We start from the raw sequence: 19,433 nt of genomic DNA on the forward strand, positions 1-19,433 counted from the left end.
TAAGCAAACACGGGGCAGAAAATGTATCCTTGTAACAGTGGAGCTCTGATTCGGAGATTTAAACTCTTGTTATCTGGCAACCGCTATCATTACAGCTCTCGTAGTAGAGGGGCGTAGAGCAGTCAGCAGTTACAGGTTCCTTTTTTGGACATTCGGCGCGTTCTTTTGGGAAAGTATGCTTGAATTTGAAATATTCGATATTCCCGATATATTCAAATTGTACATCGTCGTCAAAATTATTCCGATGTTATCGCTAATATTCGATATATCGCCCAGCCCTAGCGGTCATGATTAGTCGGGTCTATGAACTGAGCCATCAGTTATATCAGTATCGATTACATTTCACTCTCAGAGAGAACAAAAATAAATAAATTAATTTAAAAAGGTACAAACGCCATCACTGAGGTAGTACCTTTTCAAACAGTATGGACTCTAGGTACTAATACAGTATGTACATTTAAGGTAATATGCAGCCTTTAGGGGTAAATAAAGGTGCACCTTTTGAATGGAATGGAACTGTCTTTCTGCTTTGCAAAAACACATTTTAAAAAAAAGGTTAAATGAAATAAAATGGCAAATACTCTTGCTGTTATCAATAAAATGGGGGGGGGGGTAGACGATGCATTAAATACATGTATAGAAACAATAGTGTGTGAATATGGGAGTAGGTATGTATAGTAAGCACTATAAGTGGGAAAGAGACTGCATGAAATCCATCTGTGTGTTAAATGAGGCCTGGAACAAACAAACTGTGTGTGATTTAGCAAGAGAACATAAGGAAAAAACTAGGTTGGGTATCACTCACAATACGCCATCAAAATTCAATACATGTCACAGTATCACAATATCATAACTGTACTGTAACTGAAACTGCAGAAGAGGGTCCAGCATGTCCACATAATAGACAGGGTTTAGGGTTTCAGCTCGGAGTACAGCAACTGCACCTTACTGCCAATAATCAAGCAGTATGAACACAAACCTGTTGAAGCTGACCTTCATCAGTAGAGGTCGACCAATATTGTTTTTGACAGCCGATGTCGATATCTTGGAAAGCAGGGGGGCCTATAGTCGATAAGAAGCCGGCATAATTGTATTATTATTATTATTATTATTTAAGAAATGTGAAATTATTTGACAATGGATTAAAAAAGAAAATGTGTAAAAACAAAAAACAAAAGTATACTTTTTTTTCACAAATAAATCAATATTTTATAAAAATGTAATTTAAAAGAAAGTAAACACTGTAACCAACAGATCACTGAAAAAACTGAATTTGGAAAAATAAAAACAGTAATTCGAAGACTTAAAACTGATTTCACAGGGCTCTAGTTTGTGGTTCTGTTTTTCCTGATTATTTAATGAAGTCAATACAGTCCTGTTACTTTATTTTTATTTTTAAACATAATGCACAGCATAGCCATAGTGTTTTATAGCCTTCAGTTTGCACTTTGCTCTGGCATGAAACTGGAATGCAGAGAAATTCTTCCGAGCAGACCTCTTCACTCTACCCAACTGGAGCAGCAGGACCCCCGTCGTCTCTCAGCAGGACTGGCCGACTAACCTCACTCCCACACACTGCTACAGCTACACCACCACATCCACACTTCTGCTGTGTTCCTGACAGCTCGAGTGCATGTTCACAAACGAGTGCTGCGGGTTTGTGGACGTTGTTCCTCATCACATTCCTCTATCACAAGGAAATAGTGTACCTCCCCCTCCACACACACACACACACACACACACACACACAGCTCTGATGTCAGGACGATTGAGCCGCGAGCTCTGATGAGAGGCACTGGAAGTGGAGCACAGGCCCTGTAGGGGACGGAGAACCCAGGACTCATGGACCGAGCTGGAAACACAGGTGGAGCACATACACAAACACACTGGACATGCTGTTTAAAGCAGCCATGCTTATAGGAGACAATAAAAAAAAAGTCCTTTTTGCATCTGTTAAAGAAGCTGTAATAAACAAGACGATCCATTAAGAGAAAAACCAAGCAAGTTTTCTTCCAAGCAAATGTAAATAAATATCACAAAAAAACATGCTGAATCAATGACTTTGAGGTTAAATGTGACCCAGGCCCACAAAACCATATCTGAATTAGAGATTTATACTAGTGCTGGGCGGTAAACCGGTTCATACCGAAAACCGGTGTATATTTTCGTTACGATGTTAATTTGGAATATACCGCCATACCGGTGTATTTAATTACTCAGCGTTCGGAACCGTGACACTGTTTCAGATGTTTACAATGTCGCACTTCTAAGCAGCGACTGCGAGGCGTGGTGAGGGTAAACTCAGCAGTGCTCTGGTGTTACGTTATAATGCCCGTTTCACACAGTCCGTCTGCAGTGCGTATTAACCATAGACTGTATAAAAACATGGACGTAGTGTCCGTGACGTCACCCGTAGTCTCCTGAAGTGTGTTTTTGAAGCCTAAAGTGTGTAGAGCGGGCCGTCGCCATCTTGGCAGCGCGTCACCGCGCGACTCTCCCGGACAATCAAAAATGGGCAAAAAGGCGGGAGCTAGTTGCTGAAGCTACACCCACCCAGCACGACGGCTGTGACTGCAGTGGCAATCCACCTGTCACTCAAGTGGCTACGCCCTTAATTATGCAGAACTTTATGTCTTAATATAATTTAAACGGATGAGTTATAAAAAAATTCACCCCCCCTCACAGTTGTCCTGAAGGGCAAAATTAGCTATTTAGACCAAAATCATTTTTTGAACCAGGCTGTAAACATGTTTTTTCCTGCTGTAAAGTTGGGCATTTTAACATGGGGAGTCTATGGAACTGACTCCCTTTTGCAGCCAGCCTCAAGCGGCCAGTCGATGAATTGCAGTTTTAGTCACTTCCTTATTGGCCTCACGAGAGAGAGCGGGAGGTTGGCGCTCGGTATTAACGGATTCCAGCTGCGCGAGGTGTCAATGAGCAGTGCGTCTGCAGCAGTGCAGCGATTGTTAACGTACCGAGTCTATTTTTGCTGTGCTGCAGGCGCTGAATTAAAGTGAAAGCGCATTGTTCGCGGGAAAAATGAACATGGATTGACATGGAAACACAGTCACATGGGTTTTTGGCTAGGTTTAAAATAAGAAAAAGAGCACTTTTAGATAAACAAGGAAAACAATATATATGTTCACTTTTATGGAAGCAGAAAAAGTAAGTTCATTAAGACCCGTGGGATTGCTTGTGATAAAGATTTAAATGCAAAATGCAAGAGACTGTTTCTGTCTGTGGTGTTTTAATTTTAAATATTTTAACAAGAAAAGTAGGCTAATTATTGTGTTTAAATGTTTTGCCGCTTGCTTGAGCAGCTTATTATACAAACCTAGAAGTAAAATGCATGAATAATGCGTTCTTTATATTTATTTAGTTTAAACTAATGTCTATATGAAAGATTATTACTGTTCTGTGATAAAAGACTTACATAAAAATATAAAAATATATATTTTTTTTTACATGATATGAAATCAAAACAATGAGCAAATGTTGTGTTTGTGGACTAAACAGACGCGGATCAGTAGCGGACTGGAAACACGTCCTGTGTGAAAGCACGAGTCCGTGCTGCGAACTGCATATGCACTGCAGGCAGATTATGCATATATAATATCCATTTTATGCAAGTGCTGTCGGGCTTAAATTGTCCCCAAAGGCGGCAACACGAGCAATTTGCTCCAGCACCTTAGCCGCAAGCATGTCTTGGAATATCAACCAGCAGAAAATGCCTTGTACACCTGATTATGCATGTAAAAAAAAAAACGTCATAAACCAGAAAACCGAATAATAATTTTGAAAAAAAAACGGTATATACATTTTTGGTCAAACCGCCCAGCACTAATTTATACACTATTTGAAAGCTGAATAAATAAGCTTTCCTTTGATGTATGGTTTGTTAGGAGGACAATATTTGGCTGAGATACAACTATTATGAAAATCTGGAATCTGAGGGTGCAACAAAATCTAAATATTGAGAAAATGACCTTTAAAGTTGTCCAGATTAAGGTCTTAGTAATGTATATTACTAACCAAAAATAAAATATATTTACTGTGGGAAATTTACAAAATATCTTCATGGAACATGATCTTTACTTAACATCCTAATGATTTTTGACATAAGAAAAATCGCTAATTTTGACCTGTATTGTTGGCTACTGCTATGCTTCTTATGACTGGTTTTGAGCTCCAGGGTCACAAATATTAAACGTTGTCATGGAATATTTGAACATTTGAGTAGAGTATGGCGTTATTTCCCTGTCAAACATTATTTCCCCTGTCAAACATTACTTTCAAACGAAAGTACATTAATATAATGCGGGAGCGCAAATCTCTCTGCTCGCGCACGGAATATAATGTGCGGAGCGCGAATCTCTCTGCTCGCGCACGGAATATAATGTGCGGAGCGCGAATCTCTCTGCTCGCGCACGGAATATAATGTGCGGAGTGCGAATCTCTCTGCTCGCGCACGGAATATAATGTGCGGAGCGCGAATCTCTCTGCTCGCGCACGGAATATAATGTGCGGAGTGTGAATCTCTGCTCGCGCACGGAATATAATGTGCGGTGCGTGAATCTCTCTGCTCGCGCACGGAATATAATGTGCGGAGTGCGAATCTCTCTGCTCGCGCACGGAATATAATGTGCGGAGCGCGAATCTCTCTGCTCGCGCACGGAATATAATGTGCGGAGTGTGAATCTCTGCTCGCGCACGGAATATAATGTGCGGAGCGCGAATCTCTCTGCTCGCGCACGGAATATAATGTGCGGAGTGCGAATCTCTCTGCTCGCGCACGGAATATAATGTGCGGAGCGCGAATCTCTCTGCTCGCGCACGGAATATAATGTGCGGAGTGCGAATCTCTCTGCTCGCGCACGGAATATAATGTGCGGAGTGTGAATCTCTCTGCTCGCGCACGGAATATAATGTGCGGAGTGCGAATCTCTCTGCTCGCGCACGGAATATAATGTGCGGAGTGCGAATCTCTCTGCTCGCGCACGGAATATAATGTGCGGAGTGTGAATCTCTCTGCTCGCGCACGGAATATAATGTGCGGAGTGCGAATCTCTCTGCTCGCGCACGGAATATAATGTGCGGAGTGCGAATCTCTCTGCTCGCGCACGGAATATAATGTGCGGAGTGCGAATCTCTCTGCTCGCGCACGGAATATAATGTGCGGAGTGCGAATCTCTCTGCTCACGCACGGAATATAATGCGGGAGTGCGAATCTCTCTGCTTGCGCACGGAATATAATGTGCGGAGCGCGAATCTTTCTGCTCGCGCACGGAATATAATGCGGGAGCGCGAATCTCTCTGCTCGCGCACGGAATATAATTTGCGGAGCGCGAATCTCTCTGCTCACGCACGGAATATAATGTGCGGAGTGCGAATCCCTCTGCTCGCGCACGGAATATAATGTGCGGAGCGCGAATCTCTCTGCTCGCGCACGGAATATAATGTGCGGAGCGCGAATCTCTCTGCTCGCGCACGGAATATAATGTGCGGAGCGCGAATCTCTCTGCTCGCGCACGGAATATAATGTGCGGAGTGCGAATCTCTCTGCTCGCGCACGGAATATAATGCTTTTGTGTTTTTTTTTCTAAATATCGATAAACTATTGCGAAATGACGGCATTTCCATTAACCAATGTTATGCGACTAAAACGTCATTTTTTTCCTCTCGCGATCAGTCATTCCAAAAATCATGGCAACGGACGTTGGTAGGTTTATATATATCACAGCCACCAGACTAGACATTATATTATTATTATCTCCAGGTTGGTGTGTGTTGATTTTTGTCCACCTCAATCTCCAGGTTTTTGTATGTGTGTGTGCGTGTGTCAGAGTCTTTGTGTGTCCACCTCCAGGTCCAGTTTGGTGTGTGTGAGCCTGTGTGTGTGAGTGTGTGTGTGTGAGTCTTTTTGAATGTTTGAGTGTGTGTGTGTCCATCTCTAGGTCCAGGTTTGTGTGTGTGTGTGTGTGTGTGGGCAAAATTTGCAACAAGAAGTCTGTGGAGCAGTCATAGCATAGAAAGTGTAGCAATGACATAGCAATGTAGCAATAGCAATGTCATTAAAGGGATAGTTCACCCAAAAATGAAAAATCTATCATCGTTTACTCACCCTCAAGTTGTTCCAAACCTGTATGAGTTTATTTGTTCTGCTGAACACAAAGGAAGATATTTGGAAGAATGTTTGTAACCAAACAGATCTTGGTCCCCATTGACTACCATAGTATATATTTTTTCCTACAATGGAAGTCAATGGGGACCGAGATCTGTTTGATTCTGTCATTCTTCCAAATATCTTCCTTTGTGTTCAACAGAACAAAGAAACTCATACAGGTTTGGAACAACTTGAGGGTGAGTAAACGATGATAGAATTTTCATTTTTGGGTGAACTATCCCTTTAAGGTATCTGACACTAAGTGTTGGCAATGGAAATGTGTACTTGTCACTAAAATATATGATATATTTAACTTAAACCCCCCCCCCCCCTCTTCCCCGGTCCCCAAACACCACACCACCGCAAATAGAATCTAATTCTGTGGGAAACACTGTATATATATATATATATATATATATATATAGGTGTGTGTGTGTAAAGACCTCTAACACAGCTTGCTCTATTCTTTTTTTATTCTATCTGTTTTCTTTATATTATATTATTTAAAAGCCCATGCTTCGCGTACGGTGTTAACCTAACTGAGACTTGTTATAGCACTTATATATCATTGCTCTTCTTGTTGTTTTTGATTGCTTCCACTGTCCTCATTTGTAAGTGGCTTTGGATAAAAGTGTCTGCTAAATGAATAACTGTAAATGTAATGTTCCATGTGCGGTTCAATATCAACCAATAAAATTCCATGTACGATGTCGCGTTTTCATTGGTCAGTCGTTGAAGCCTATTTCTGATTGGTTGTTGCCGTTTTGACAGCGTTTATGCCAAGAGCAAAGAGAAAGAAATTGAAGAGAAGAGTAATTGGCCATGCGCGAACCCACGGGACGCAGTCTAAGCACGTACACGCTTGCTTTAAGCGAAGAGAAGAGATTCGCGATTGCACTGAACACGTTTTAAGTGCAGGCATACTCTCTGAGCGAGCCCAGAGAAAATTCTTACAAGAGCAACGTGTATCTGAGAGCGCGCGACCAGTTCCTGCGCTCGAGCAGAGAGATTCGCGCTCCGCACATTATATAGTGTCATACATGTGTAGATCATAACCACAGGTAAAACCACACTACCATGGTACAAAGTAACTATATGACTTTATATGAATATCCCCACATTTCTGCCACAATACCAGTGAAACATTCTAGAGTTACCCAAGTAAATACATGGTAAACTCTCCGGGTTTCTATTTAAGTTTGTTGAGAATATCAGCATTGTTTCGTCTGACATTAAAATAATTTAAAATCACCAAAACACTGATGGTTTGTGTTGGACAACTCAAATGCTAGTTACTGGATGACAGTGCGGTTTAATAACGGTCACATGATCGAGAGAACTCATTTGCTCTGAGATCGCGCTGTGCTGTCTTTAGGCCAAGCTGAAAAATGGTGATGCAGTTCAAACAAGCAACGTGGTTTTTGTTCCACTTTTGGCCTGTTTGCAACACCAGCACCAGAGCAACCTCTAACAAAATAGTCACAACCTAGAGCCCTGATACTGCTGCTGATGAGACATTCAGCTCACAAATAGCATCAGCTTCATTTGAATCAGATATTTTGAGAAATATACAGATATATTTGGTGCGACCAAAGCTCACAGAGAGAAACTCTGGCTTGCTTTTTCTGTCATATCAACTAATGGTATTGATCAAATCAATGCATCAAAATTTGATAAAAATATAATAACATTTGGACTATAAATCCCATTCGATCCATAACTGATGCTTCACGTGCGCTGATCACATGATGACCTACATACTCCTGTGCGCTGGTTTCATATGAACACCAGCTCTAACACAAAACATGTTAAACATTTACTACATCCTCAGACTAATCCCTCTGGGTCAGTTTTAACTCGGATAAAAAGTAACTTTACAGTTAACATCGTTGTTAATAAATTGTGTGTTAGTCAACGGTGCTGACCAAGCACAGGTTTCTTCAAAGGATATTAATGGATAAATAAAGTCTATATTTAACTCCCGTGCATACTCCAGAGCTCCTTCACACTGCTGGAGTGATTAAACACTTTCTAGGTCACACCGAGTCAAAACATTACTTCATGACTTATGACATTCTATTCATTTTTAGGATTTCAGAGACTTGCCCAAAGTTTGTCATTTAAAAAAAAAAAAAAAATATTTAGAATAGACTAGACCAATAACAAAGTAAACAAATTACTTGTTTGTGTAATAAACCAAAATTGAAAAAAATAATAATAAAAGGGAAAGGTCTTATTTAGGTCTTTTCAAAAGGATGCTACATCAGAAATTACATCTTTTTTTAGAACTTAAAGAACAAATCAACTTATAATTTAGTCAAAAACAGTAAACTAATTTTTCCACAATTCCCTGCGGACCACATTTGAAAGTATTATGTTTAAATGTGTTGTACATTTGGGTTTTAGGTTACATCTTCTGTTGTTTAATTAATGTTTATTGCATTATTCATAATATTTCATTTGTTGCAACAGTGAATTGAATATTAATAAAAAATATTCTACCTAATTTGTACAACTGCAAGAAAACTTTACTACGGAGTCTACTTTTCAGCAAGGTTAATTTGAAGTTAAATCAGCTTATCTAACGTATCTTAATAGTTCTCACTAAAACACATCAAAGCATATTTGAGCTTTTGAATGTTTACATCGTTTTTGGTCCAATTATGAAACTTTGGTACTATTTACAGTCTAAACCATCTGGGTTTTATTATATTTAAGTCATGATCCCATTTGTTTATTTATATAGAAGAGACATAAAGGGTATATTTCCCTGAGTAACCTCACATGCACTTCTAGTAAGGGAGTGTGGGCAGCGTCCCTTATTGTGGGGTTGAGGTCAGGTTACATCGGCAGCCCATGTAGGAGTACCGAGGTTACTAGCTCACGGTGCTGGAAAGGATAGCAAAGACCAACTTCCAGCACAGTCCATCTCCATTAAAAGAGTCTTTCCGACAGCATCCAGAGAAACCAACAAACACTGAAGTGGGAGGGGGAATAAAAGCGTCATTAAGTCAATCTGCTCCCCACCAAACAAAGAGAGACACTCAGGAAAAGGGTCAATGAAGATTAAACCCAACCTCAAAAGAACAGAGTAAAACAAAAGACAACAGCAGAACAATGTCCCAGGACAGCAGCCCAGATGGACGCTGGGAGGAGGCCATGCTAACGTCAAACACACTGAACTTTACTTTAGCTATAGGGAGGCATGAGAGGCCAGAGGGATTGCGAGGTGGTCAAGGGACACTTGGCCACTTCCTATTTTGGCCCCAGAGCTGGGATCCTCCTCATTATGACAACAGCGATGGTGTTTCACAATGCTTCTCTTTGTGTCGTCTCCTAAGCCCATGGATTCCGTGCCTGTCCGCAGCGCCAATCAACTGACAGTCACTCCCAATTTACAGGGCGAATCAAGTTTCCCGCTGATGGTCCCCGGAGGCCAACGAGACGCTGGGAAAATCGATGGCCCTTTCCCATGCTGTTACAACACACAGTATGTCAACAGCCCTCATTGGACATGGTGGAGAGGACTGTGTACAATCAACACTCTCCGAAAGAGAAAGCCAGAGGACTAGGCATATGAGGGTATCAAATTGTCATGCTGCGATTAACTGTATTGTATGGTATTATCACGATATTGAAATTTAGTGTTGTCATAATACAGTATAACAGGTTTAATAACTTTTTCTTATGACAAAAAGAATTGCACATTTAAATACAATAAAGCAATACACAAGAATTTATAAAGTAAATAATTTCCCAGATTAAAGTGCAAAAGAACTTTGAGGACCAATAGGTAACACTTTACAATTAGTTAACCTCAGTTCATTTAAGTTAATAAGTATTAACATTAGCAATAAGCAATAACTACATTTGCTACAGAAGCTATTAATATTTGTTAAAAAAAAATATATATATATATATATAAAAACTGTTAGTTCATGTCGGTTTGAGTTAATTAAAAAACACAGTTGCAACACACAGACACAAAAGCTACTGTACAGTTAAACTAAATCTATTATGGCTGTCGCTAATAAATGAAATGTGTTGACGGCAGCATTTCATTTAGATCTGCTCAGTGTTGTGCCATGATTTTTTATGCGTTTTTACAGTGTTGCACATTATAACCAATCACAAATGAGTGTGTTGAGCTTATGAATGCAATGGCCAATCATAGGCGTTCAGATGAGTTTTTGTTCAGTGCACCTCGCCTTTGTTATGGTTTTGAAAATGCGATCTCCAGTGGTGAAAAGTTACATATTGTACCTTTAAGTGTAAATATTTAAGTATTTGGCACACTGATGAGCACCATTGCAAATACACAAATCTGAATGGCTGTGTCATTTAAATAAGTTCCAGAAACAGAAAGTAGCACAGCTGCTTTATTTATGGGGTTTCGGGGTAACGGCTGCATTTCTGCTGTGGTTTTAGCGCCATCTGCTGTCAGAGTGTGAATGTGCACATTCTGGCATAATTATTTACAGTATCTTAAAGTTCTCATGATAACAATATCATGCATGCTCATTACCGTGATATATCGCATAACTGAATACCGACAAGTCTAAAACAACGCCCAAAACTTCTGAATATGAACAGAGAGTGACTGAACATGGTTTAAGACATTTCCTTTGTTTTCAGAGCGTGTTTGCTCATACCGTGGGTGAGTTCGAGGGCATCTCGCCGAGGCCTGCCACATGACCTGTTGTTTTAACCAGTAATCCTGGTCTTATTAGTCACGCTCCCATGTGTTTACTTTTCACATGTAATCTCCAGCTTGCCTCGTCCTGCTGTTAACTAAACAAAACCTGAGAGGAGGGGGACCCCGTGCCTGCGGACAGGGCCTAATGGGTATGGAAATATCCGGGCCTTTGTGTCCGGCGTCCAGGCGTGATCATTCAACTAACCCTGGGCTTTAAACATGCAGTTCCTGGTGGCCATGGAGAGGCCTCCGCTCGTTAGACAAAACATGTTAAAACACTCCACAGGGACAATACAAGCCACAGAGACACAGCACTACATCACTGTGCTGGAAATTGCATAAAAATGTACAAATTTGTCTTTGGAGTGCAGAGGAAAGGAAATTATACCTGCGAACTCTATAAACCTTTTAGGGGGTTCTGATGGAATCCCCCCCCCAAAGAAAATATTTAAGATTTTAACATCTAAATGAAGCGTTTGAAGCATGGTGCAATCTGAAAACAAAATAAACCGTAAAAAAAAACTAAAAAACTTTTATACCACAAAAGTTTTGGACAATGTAACTCTGTTGACATCGGTGTTCATAATTCTCTTTGTGAACAGTGGAGTAATTTATTTGTGCAAATTTTAATGTTTTTAAACATTACAGTGCGCATACTACCAACAATATATAAAATAAAGTCTACGGGACGCCTACATTTACTTCACTATATTACAATTAAATCCTAATCTAATCATGACAAACTATATCGTTGGAAAGGTCTAAGACTCCCAAAATGCTGCATTGTCATTCAGTGTAACAATATACATGTAAAAATGTCAGATTTCAGCTGGCTGTACCACAGCAGACAATAAAGGAGTACAAAACAGCGTTTCCAAGCACCTGTTGCTTACTAACGGTTTCGTCAATATTTAGAGTGGAATTTTTCTACAATATTCCCTCATCATGACAGTATAAAATAGGGCATTCTACTGCAGTAGCCTATTTCCTCTCTCAATCAGTAGCAAATAGTGGTCATACCACTATTTCGAACACGTAAAACTGCACAGTATGTACAAGTAGCTTAGATGCTGCAGCTCAAATCTGTCACTTATTCACAAATAGTATTTTCTGTACGGTGAATGGCACGTATGGATCCCTTAATTTTTGCGATTTTGTAACTAGTCAAACCTCTACATTGCAAGTAAATTGCTCACATAGGCAGCTATACCTTCATTCTGGCGACTATTTTAGTCTGGTGAGTAAACTAAAATATTTACTAGCCAATGGCGATTCAATTGCCAAGGTGTCTGTAGAGGATTGCTAGTCAAATGTATCTACACCTTGATTCAAGTAACTTTTTTCTTTATTAACCCTTTAGTTAAGAAAACTATTCCAAGCACACCACACATGAAGTTGTCAACAGAATGTAAATGTTAAACAAATGACTTGTTAAAGGTCTTTGCAGAAAAGACGCATGAACTACAACTACATATTGTACAAACTTGTCTTATACATATATAATCAGAAATAATACAAGGACAATGCTTAAAAAAAAAAAGTCAAGGTAATTCAAATTCAAAATGACTGCAGCTTTCAGTCTGTCACCATGATGCAAACATGAAATCTCACACATACAGTAGTAGGTACAGGTTTTTTATTTGCTTGTGCTGCTTTTCCTTTGTTTTTCTGTCTGAACATGGACATGTTTGACTGTTGCACTTGCGTCTAAAAATGCAGCACTCAAGTTCAAGAAGTTCACTCCCATCTACATGTTTTTCTTATTCCACTGCCGCGTCACATCTTCATCAACACAAAGTGCATTCTGTGTGAACAATAGCTAGTGATAAGAGCAGTTCTCTGAACTGGTATCATTGGCATACTGTCGAAGTGTCTAATTCTAAAGTTTGGTAATATTATTATTCAAAATTGTGATTCCTAGAGTTCTGAAAAAAATTTTTTTTTTTACCATGGCTAAAATATTTTAAACATTTAAAATTTAATCATTCAATAAAATCTGAAAAATCGCCCTAACTGAGTGCTCTAATATAAATTTAGATTTTAATTTGATTTGATCAAAAGCGCCTTCAAATGAAGAGAACAATATAGTTTTTTTTATGAATATATATATTTTTTTGAAAATTAGACCAAAACTAATAGAATAAAAAAGTTTTTTATAGTGATATGGATGAGAGTGTGGCTGTTACACGCTGTCAAATGTGGCTTTAAGCTCAACTGCTTTGGGACAAACAGTGATATAAAAGAAATAAAATTAAAAAAAATCTGTCTTCCTGTTTCAGCTGAAACTACATCAACACATAGAATAACGCTGTGCATTTCAAAGCACTTCAGTGGACCTTAAAATACACTGCTGCAGTTTCTGAGTATTGTAATTAATTGAAAAGTTTTTTTTTGTGCAAGACGTGTAAAGAGCACTGCCTCTTTTCTGTCCCTTTTTATACTTCGATATAAAAAGTTCCCTCAACAGAGCACTAGCATTAGGTGTGAACAGACAGTAATGTAAGTGCTAGTACAGAAAACACTTCAAGAATGCTACATTTATCCTCTTTAAGTGAAGCCTAAGACTGCAATAAACACAATTTTAAGAAGTGTCACATCTCACACTCAAACGCCACTGAGTCACTCCATCAGCGAGCGTTTAGGACGCCACATACACCCTAGATCTTTATTTTAGCCTGCTGCGGACTCCCACGAGAGGCTATATTTGTCACAATAAAGCTCCAGCGGACCTCACAAGTCTTTGGGAGTCTTCTTACAAGCATGAGCTCGTCAAGTGGACATTTCCAACAGGAAGAATGGCAGTTAAGAGTGTGTTTGAGAGCGCCAGCTCAGCACTGAAGTCATTCTGGCCCCAGATGTTGGTCTGTAGCTAATTTGAGGGCAGCCCTGGAAAGGTCAGTTTTAGAGATCTGACAGGCCACCATTTACAGAGACAAGCCAATGAATCACATGCTCTTTATAGGGCACGAACGAAACAGACACTTCACAAAACCAAAACACGCAGCATAATCACACAAAATGTATTTTACCTGCTAAGAAAACTACTTGGCCTGAACATTCAGTGTTTCACAAAATAATAATAGTATCTTCTCCAGCATTGGACCAGCCATCTATGCTTAATGAGAGTGGTCAAAGCCCCGCCACATTCGCTGGAAATGCAAACAAATTAATTATGATTCTGTGGGCTGGGAACACCCAATGAAAGCACACCAATAGTGTCAAGCACACAGGAAACTCCAGACCCCAGCGCGGACACAGAGGACAGCACTGGAGAACCACGCCGCTGTTTCACAATGTCAAGCTCCGACTGCAGATCTGCTGAGAAATATTAAGCAATTCAGTCCACATTCACAAATGACATAACAAATGACTACTGTAATAAATCACATCTTATATTTCTGCTAAACAAGGTCTTTGGAAATCATCTAGATCTGAAAGTTTGCTACAGCAAATTTAAACAAAAATCACAAGGGCCTATTTAAATGTTTCACTTCCTGCATTTTCTCTGATCCAGTTTGTTCAAACGCTTCCGTTTACACTTTGCCACATAAAGGTTTCTGCGAAACAAATATAAATCAAATAAAATATAAATATAAAAAAAAGAGTTGAGTACCAGACTGAGTCTCAAACTATCTCCTGAAGAGGTCTGTGTGATCAGACTGCAATCTGCATTTCGAAACACCATCCAGTCAAAGAAACTGCATGAAGTGACCAAGCGTAAACAGATCCAAAGTCATGCTGCTTTTTAGGTTTTGTCTGCGAGCTTATCTGTCAAGCCATAATTAAACTTTGTATAACATGGACCCTCAATGTTACTTTTTTTCATGTTTCAATATTTTCACCTGCCCCACTGAGACAATGTCAGCCAGGCTGATTCCCACAAAACGCCTAAACATTGTGACTCTGTGGCATCAAAACATTACAGTGTGTGTTAGAGAATCCCAACCAGACCGACACGGCAGTACCGGCTTAACAAATTGTTAGTTTGGAGCAGAAGAATTCAATTAGCCATCAAATAAAAGACTGGCAGAGTGTTTGGGAAACCAGTTCGAAAACAACCATTATTATATTTTATTTTGGTGCCGACAGTGGTGTATAACTTCCACACTTTCTCACGTTTAACAATCAAAAACAGCTCAAGGAGATGCACTGATCTCTCTATGAAAACATTTTCAGCGGATGAGTTGTCCTACTATTACTCAAGCCGGAGAACATCTGTTTCAACAGCAGTGTCTGAAACGAGCTCTCATCAGGACTGTGTCACCTGTAACAGTGACTCCAGGACACATGAACACACAATGATTGATGCTCCTGTTCTCACCCGAGGGGAACAGCGCTGTATGAATAAGCTCAGTGACGTAAAACATTGGTTTGGAGACACTGTGAATCCCTATGTGGCTCAGAAACACCCAAGAGACGATAAAACTGGAAAAACAACCAGGCTAATTAAAGGTAACACCATGTGACTAACCACCATACCTTATAACACTTTTGTTTTATTCACATTTAAATATCAGTATCTCTGATTAAAAAAAGAAAAGTATTTATTAGTAAATAATGATACAGGAAATTACAAGTATAAAACTTGATTAACTGCATCCAAAATAAGTTTTTGTTTACATAATGTGTGTGTGTGTGTGTGTGTGTAAACACACACGTTTAGCAAATATTTACATCTATCTATTTGTATATATTAAACATTCTAAACTTAACATTTCTCTTAAATGTATATGCATGTGTGGGGATTTATATAAACATAATGAATATACACAGTACACATATATTATGTACAAAAAAACTTTTATTTTTTGGATGTATTCATTTGACAGCACTATCTCATGCAAGAATTGTGTGTGCTCAGAGGAGACTTTAGTAACTCTCAAGTATTATCCTGAAAACCAAGCTCACAAAGGCACACTTTTTTTTAAGGTTTCAGCTTCCATTCATCTCTCATTATCTTTACAGTCTCAAAGCCTGCAGCTCACATTGCAGCAAATCCTGCGCTCGCAGTCTTCCGTCTGAAACCATCTGCCAGTCAACCAGCAGACGCTCATGACATTCACACATCATCATAACACAGAGCTGAACATGAGACTCGGCTACAACAACACACCCCAGTATGACCTGACACATGCAGCATTAGAAACACACATGTGACCCTGAACCACAAAACCATCTTAAAGGGCCATTTTTAAATGAGATTCATATATATATATATATATATATATAATCTAAAAGCATAATAAATAAGCTTTCTATTGATGTATGTTTATTTTGGCTGAGATACAACTATTTGAAAATCTGGAATCTGAGGGAGCAAAAACAATCTTCATTATTGAGAAAATCATCTTTAAAGTTGTCCAAATGAAGTTCTTAGCTATGCATATTACTAATCAATATGATGTTTTGGTAAATTAACGATAGGAAATCCACAAAATATGTTCTTGGAACATGATCTTTACTTAATATCCTAATGATTTTTGACATGAAAGAAAAAAGTATTTTTGACCCATACAATATATTGTTGGCTATAATACTTATAATTGGTTTCGTGCTACACGTCACAGATCTCACAGGAGACGACTAACGACAGCGATATAAAAAAAATATTTATATAAAAAAATAAAGGGGAAAAATATACAATCGGATGTTTGTTTGTCAGTTAACGTTAGTTTTTTCAAACATATTTTTATACCACGTTGTGAGCGTTAAATGAGATGTCGGTTTATTTGTAAACCTTTAACTAGTTTAGCCTGCACTTTCTTTCAGATCAGCAAAACCGTTGGAGGATATTTTGAATCTCCTGCATTATAACTGTCACTTGCAGTAAGATTGTATTACATTCTCTCACACTTGCAACACGTCCTTAAATCTTTCACACACAAAAGTTACAAAGCAAGAGGCTCTGTCAGAGAGAAGTTTAGCTAAGGTTATATCGCTAATGTGTAAAGTTTCTCCAAATGCATCTTACGACAGAAACGCGTTTGAAGAAGAGTTTTGGAGTTATTTTTACCTGTTGTGTGACGCGTTCACATCCGCAGAAGTCCCTCCATGTTCAGCGCCTGGACTCTCGCTGCTCTTTAAAGAGCTCCTCATCCATTCCTGAGCACTCCTACACGGATTATCGCTGGTTTTCTCTGCGAGCGGCGGCTCGGCGAGGCTCTGCTGTAGTAAGGCGGTCTGGATCGAGCCGGGACCGGACACCGTGAGGAGGTGCAGCGCTGCGGTCCCGCTCTCGCATTTATCCAGATCCACACTCCTCACCTTCCGCCTCCACTGCGAACTCTCCCCGGCATTTCTCTTGACTTTTCCGCTGCTGTTCGAAAGTGTGGAGCCACTGGAACTGCCCTGAAGTCCGTTCCCGACGTTTGTGCCGCTACTGGAGTCTAATAATCCGCCTAACGATAACGTCCGGCTCCCCGCCGTCGCCATTTTCTGTCGTGAATTTTTGCCACTTAATAGATTCAATGAGAGAGGGAGTGGCGGGAATCCGTGGGAGGATGAGAGGGAGGGGCTTCTGGATCGATAGGAGGAGTCGTCTGCAAAAGGTGGGAGGAGCTAAGGGAAGGGACTCCTTTGGCATCTTACCTGCTGCGTGCACGATGTCAAAGAAATTAAAGGGGTCATGATCTTTTAAAATTTATATCGCAAACTATGAAATCATACTGTAAAAATTTGATTTCTTTGTCTTTTTTAACTAAGTGACAAAGACAGAACATTTTATTGCAATAAATCAAAACGAAGAGCAAAAAAAAATTGCAATCATGTCTGTGCAATCATGAAATACTGAGTTTAAAAGAAAATTTGACAGATAATAACAGCATTCATGTGTGCTCATGAATACAATCATTCAGAGACATGTATAAGCTTTAAAAACAGAACTGCCCACAAGTACACATCAGCAAAAGTGGCCCATCTAATTACAAAGAGCAGTGAGAAGTTTGTACAGTAGGTTACTTCAGAATTGTAGGATACTTTTATTCCTACAGTATACATCAGAAGAAGAAGAAGAAGATATTGTGTCCAACTGACATCACATGAAAGAGGAAAGATGCTTTGTGTATCATCTAAGGCTCTGCACAAACTTCTGAAGTTCTTAAGGTTAAATTTAGGTTTGTTTGTTTGTTTGTTTCAACAGTCAGAGCTCAATAAACAATTTCAAAGAAGTGTATACATCCAAAAACTATGTCAGGCACTTAAATCTGCTCTGGCCCCATCACTGCTGCAATGACTTGTACACTCTAAAAAAATCCTGAAAAATAGAATACAATTTGTGTATGTGTGTGTGTGTGTATATATATAAACCTTGGGATTTAGACACAAATGCATTAATTTTCAGGGTAGACCTGACCTTTCAGGGGGTTTCCATCCCTCATGAATCCTCCTTCTAGCTGTCTGGTGTATAGTCTTAATTGTTCTGGCCCAGGACAGAAGCTACGCATGCAGTTAATGTTACAAACACCACACATCATCACTTTGATGGGCCGAGATGTTAAACTGCTGTGCTGTACACTAAGTTCTTGGCTTTAGTTCTGTCATGTGAAAGAGTATTCAACCGATTTAATCAACAACATTTATTTCATTATTTGACTGGATTACACTTAAAATGTTATTTCTCTCATATCTCTCATCAGAGAGCACTTTAACCACTTATAATTCATCAACAAAACCTCTGGAAACAGAGTCAAAGTTACACAAGACAAAATCCTGACACCACTCAAAAGTGTACTTTAGTTTAAATCATGACAAGAGATTATTAAAATGTTATCATTTAAAACATACTTCAAAGTAAAACTTTTAAATAGATAATATTACAAAATACTGTATATGTGAGTGTGTTAAGAAGCAGTCAGGAAAGTCTAAGTGACCTTATATCACATATGATAACACTTCTTTTCACAAGAGTATGCTTAATGTAGCATTTTTAAAAAAGAAAAAACACATAGTAACTCCACTTTATGGAACAGACCACATATATTTGGAAGATAAATGCATTTTTTCTGGGTTTAAAAATCATGGTGCATTAATTGTACATGTATTTTTTGTCTGCAAGCAGCGGAAAATCCCCACAATCAGCAAAAATGGGTTGTTTGAAAGCAGAAGTCCTGTTGGTTGAGGACCGGTTTAGGGCGAGGGCTGCTGCATGGAGGAAGCAATTTCCTGTTGAAGTAGATTGACTCCATCCAGTAAGCGCTATTCTTAGCCAGTCAGGCTTCCTGTAGCTTCTGCATTTCCTGCTCACGTTGACCACGACACAAAGTATTTCTGCCTCAACGTGTGCAGTGTCAGCACTACTGATCCCAAGTGTGGGTTCAACAAAATGAGAAAGACAAACATGGTGAGGAATGAATAAAACAACAGTTCAACAAAAAAAAGCATTGGCCTAAAAGTCCTTAGAGATTTCAGTTCAGGAGCATTCTTTGCACTGATTAACAGAGAAAACTGACAGAATGTATTAGGCCCTGTTCTTAAAGGTTACATTGAACATAATTTGCTGAGTCTTATTTAATGCCAAGTGAGAGATTAGAGAAAATCATGTTTAATTTCCAGCTATTGCAGCAAAAGTAAACAAGA

The 19,433-nt window shown here is 39.3% G+C and overlaps 1 protein-coding gene across 2 annotated transcripts in view; it reads right to left on the minus strand.

Annotated features, from left to right (window-relative positions):
- The window catches only part of LOC132127411 (mitogen-activated protein kinase kinase kinase 1-like), a 51,710-nt gene extending 34,403 nt beyond the window's left edge, over positions 1-17,307 (minus strand). For both annotated transcript variants that reach the window (XM_059539266.1, XM_059539265.1), the window contains exon 1: positions 16,873-17,307. In XM_059539266.1, coding sequence (XP_059395249.1) covers positions 16,873-17,291 — 419 coding nt within the window. In that variant the 5' untranslated portion in view covers positions 17,292-17,307. The remainder of the gene's footprint in view (positions 1-16,872) is intronic.
- Between the last annotated feature and the right edge of the window lie 2,126 nt (positions 17,308-19,433).

Source organism: Carassius carassius, chromosome 45, assembly GCF_963082965.1.
Source record: "Carassius carassius chromosome 45, fCarCar2.1, whole genome shotgun sequence".
Taxonomy (NCBI): domain Eukaryota; kingdom Metazoa; phylum Chordata; class Actinopteri; order Cypriniformes; family Cyprinidae; genus Carassius; species Carassius carassius.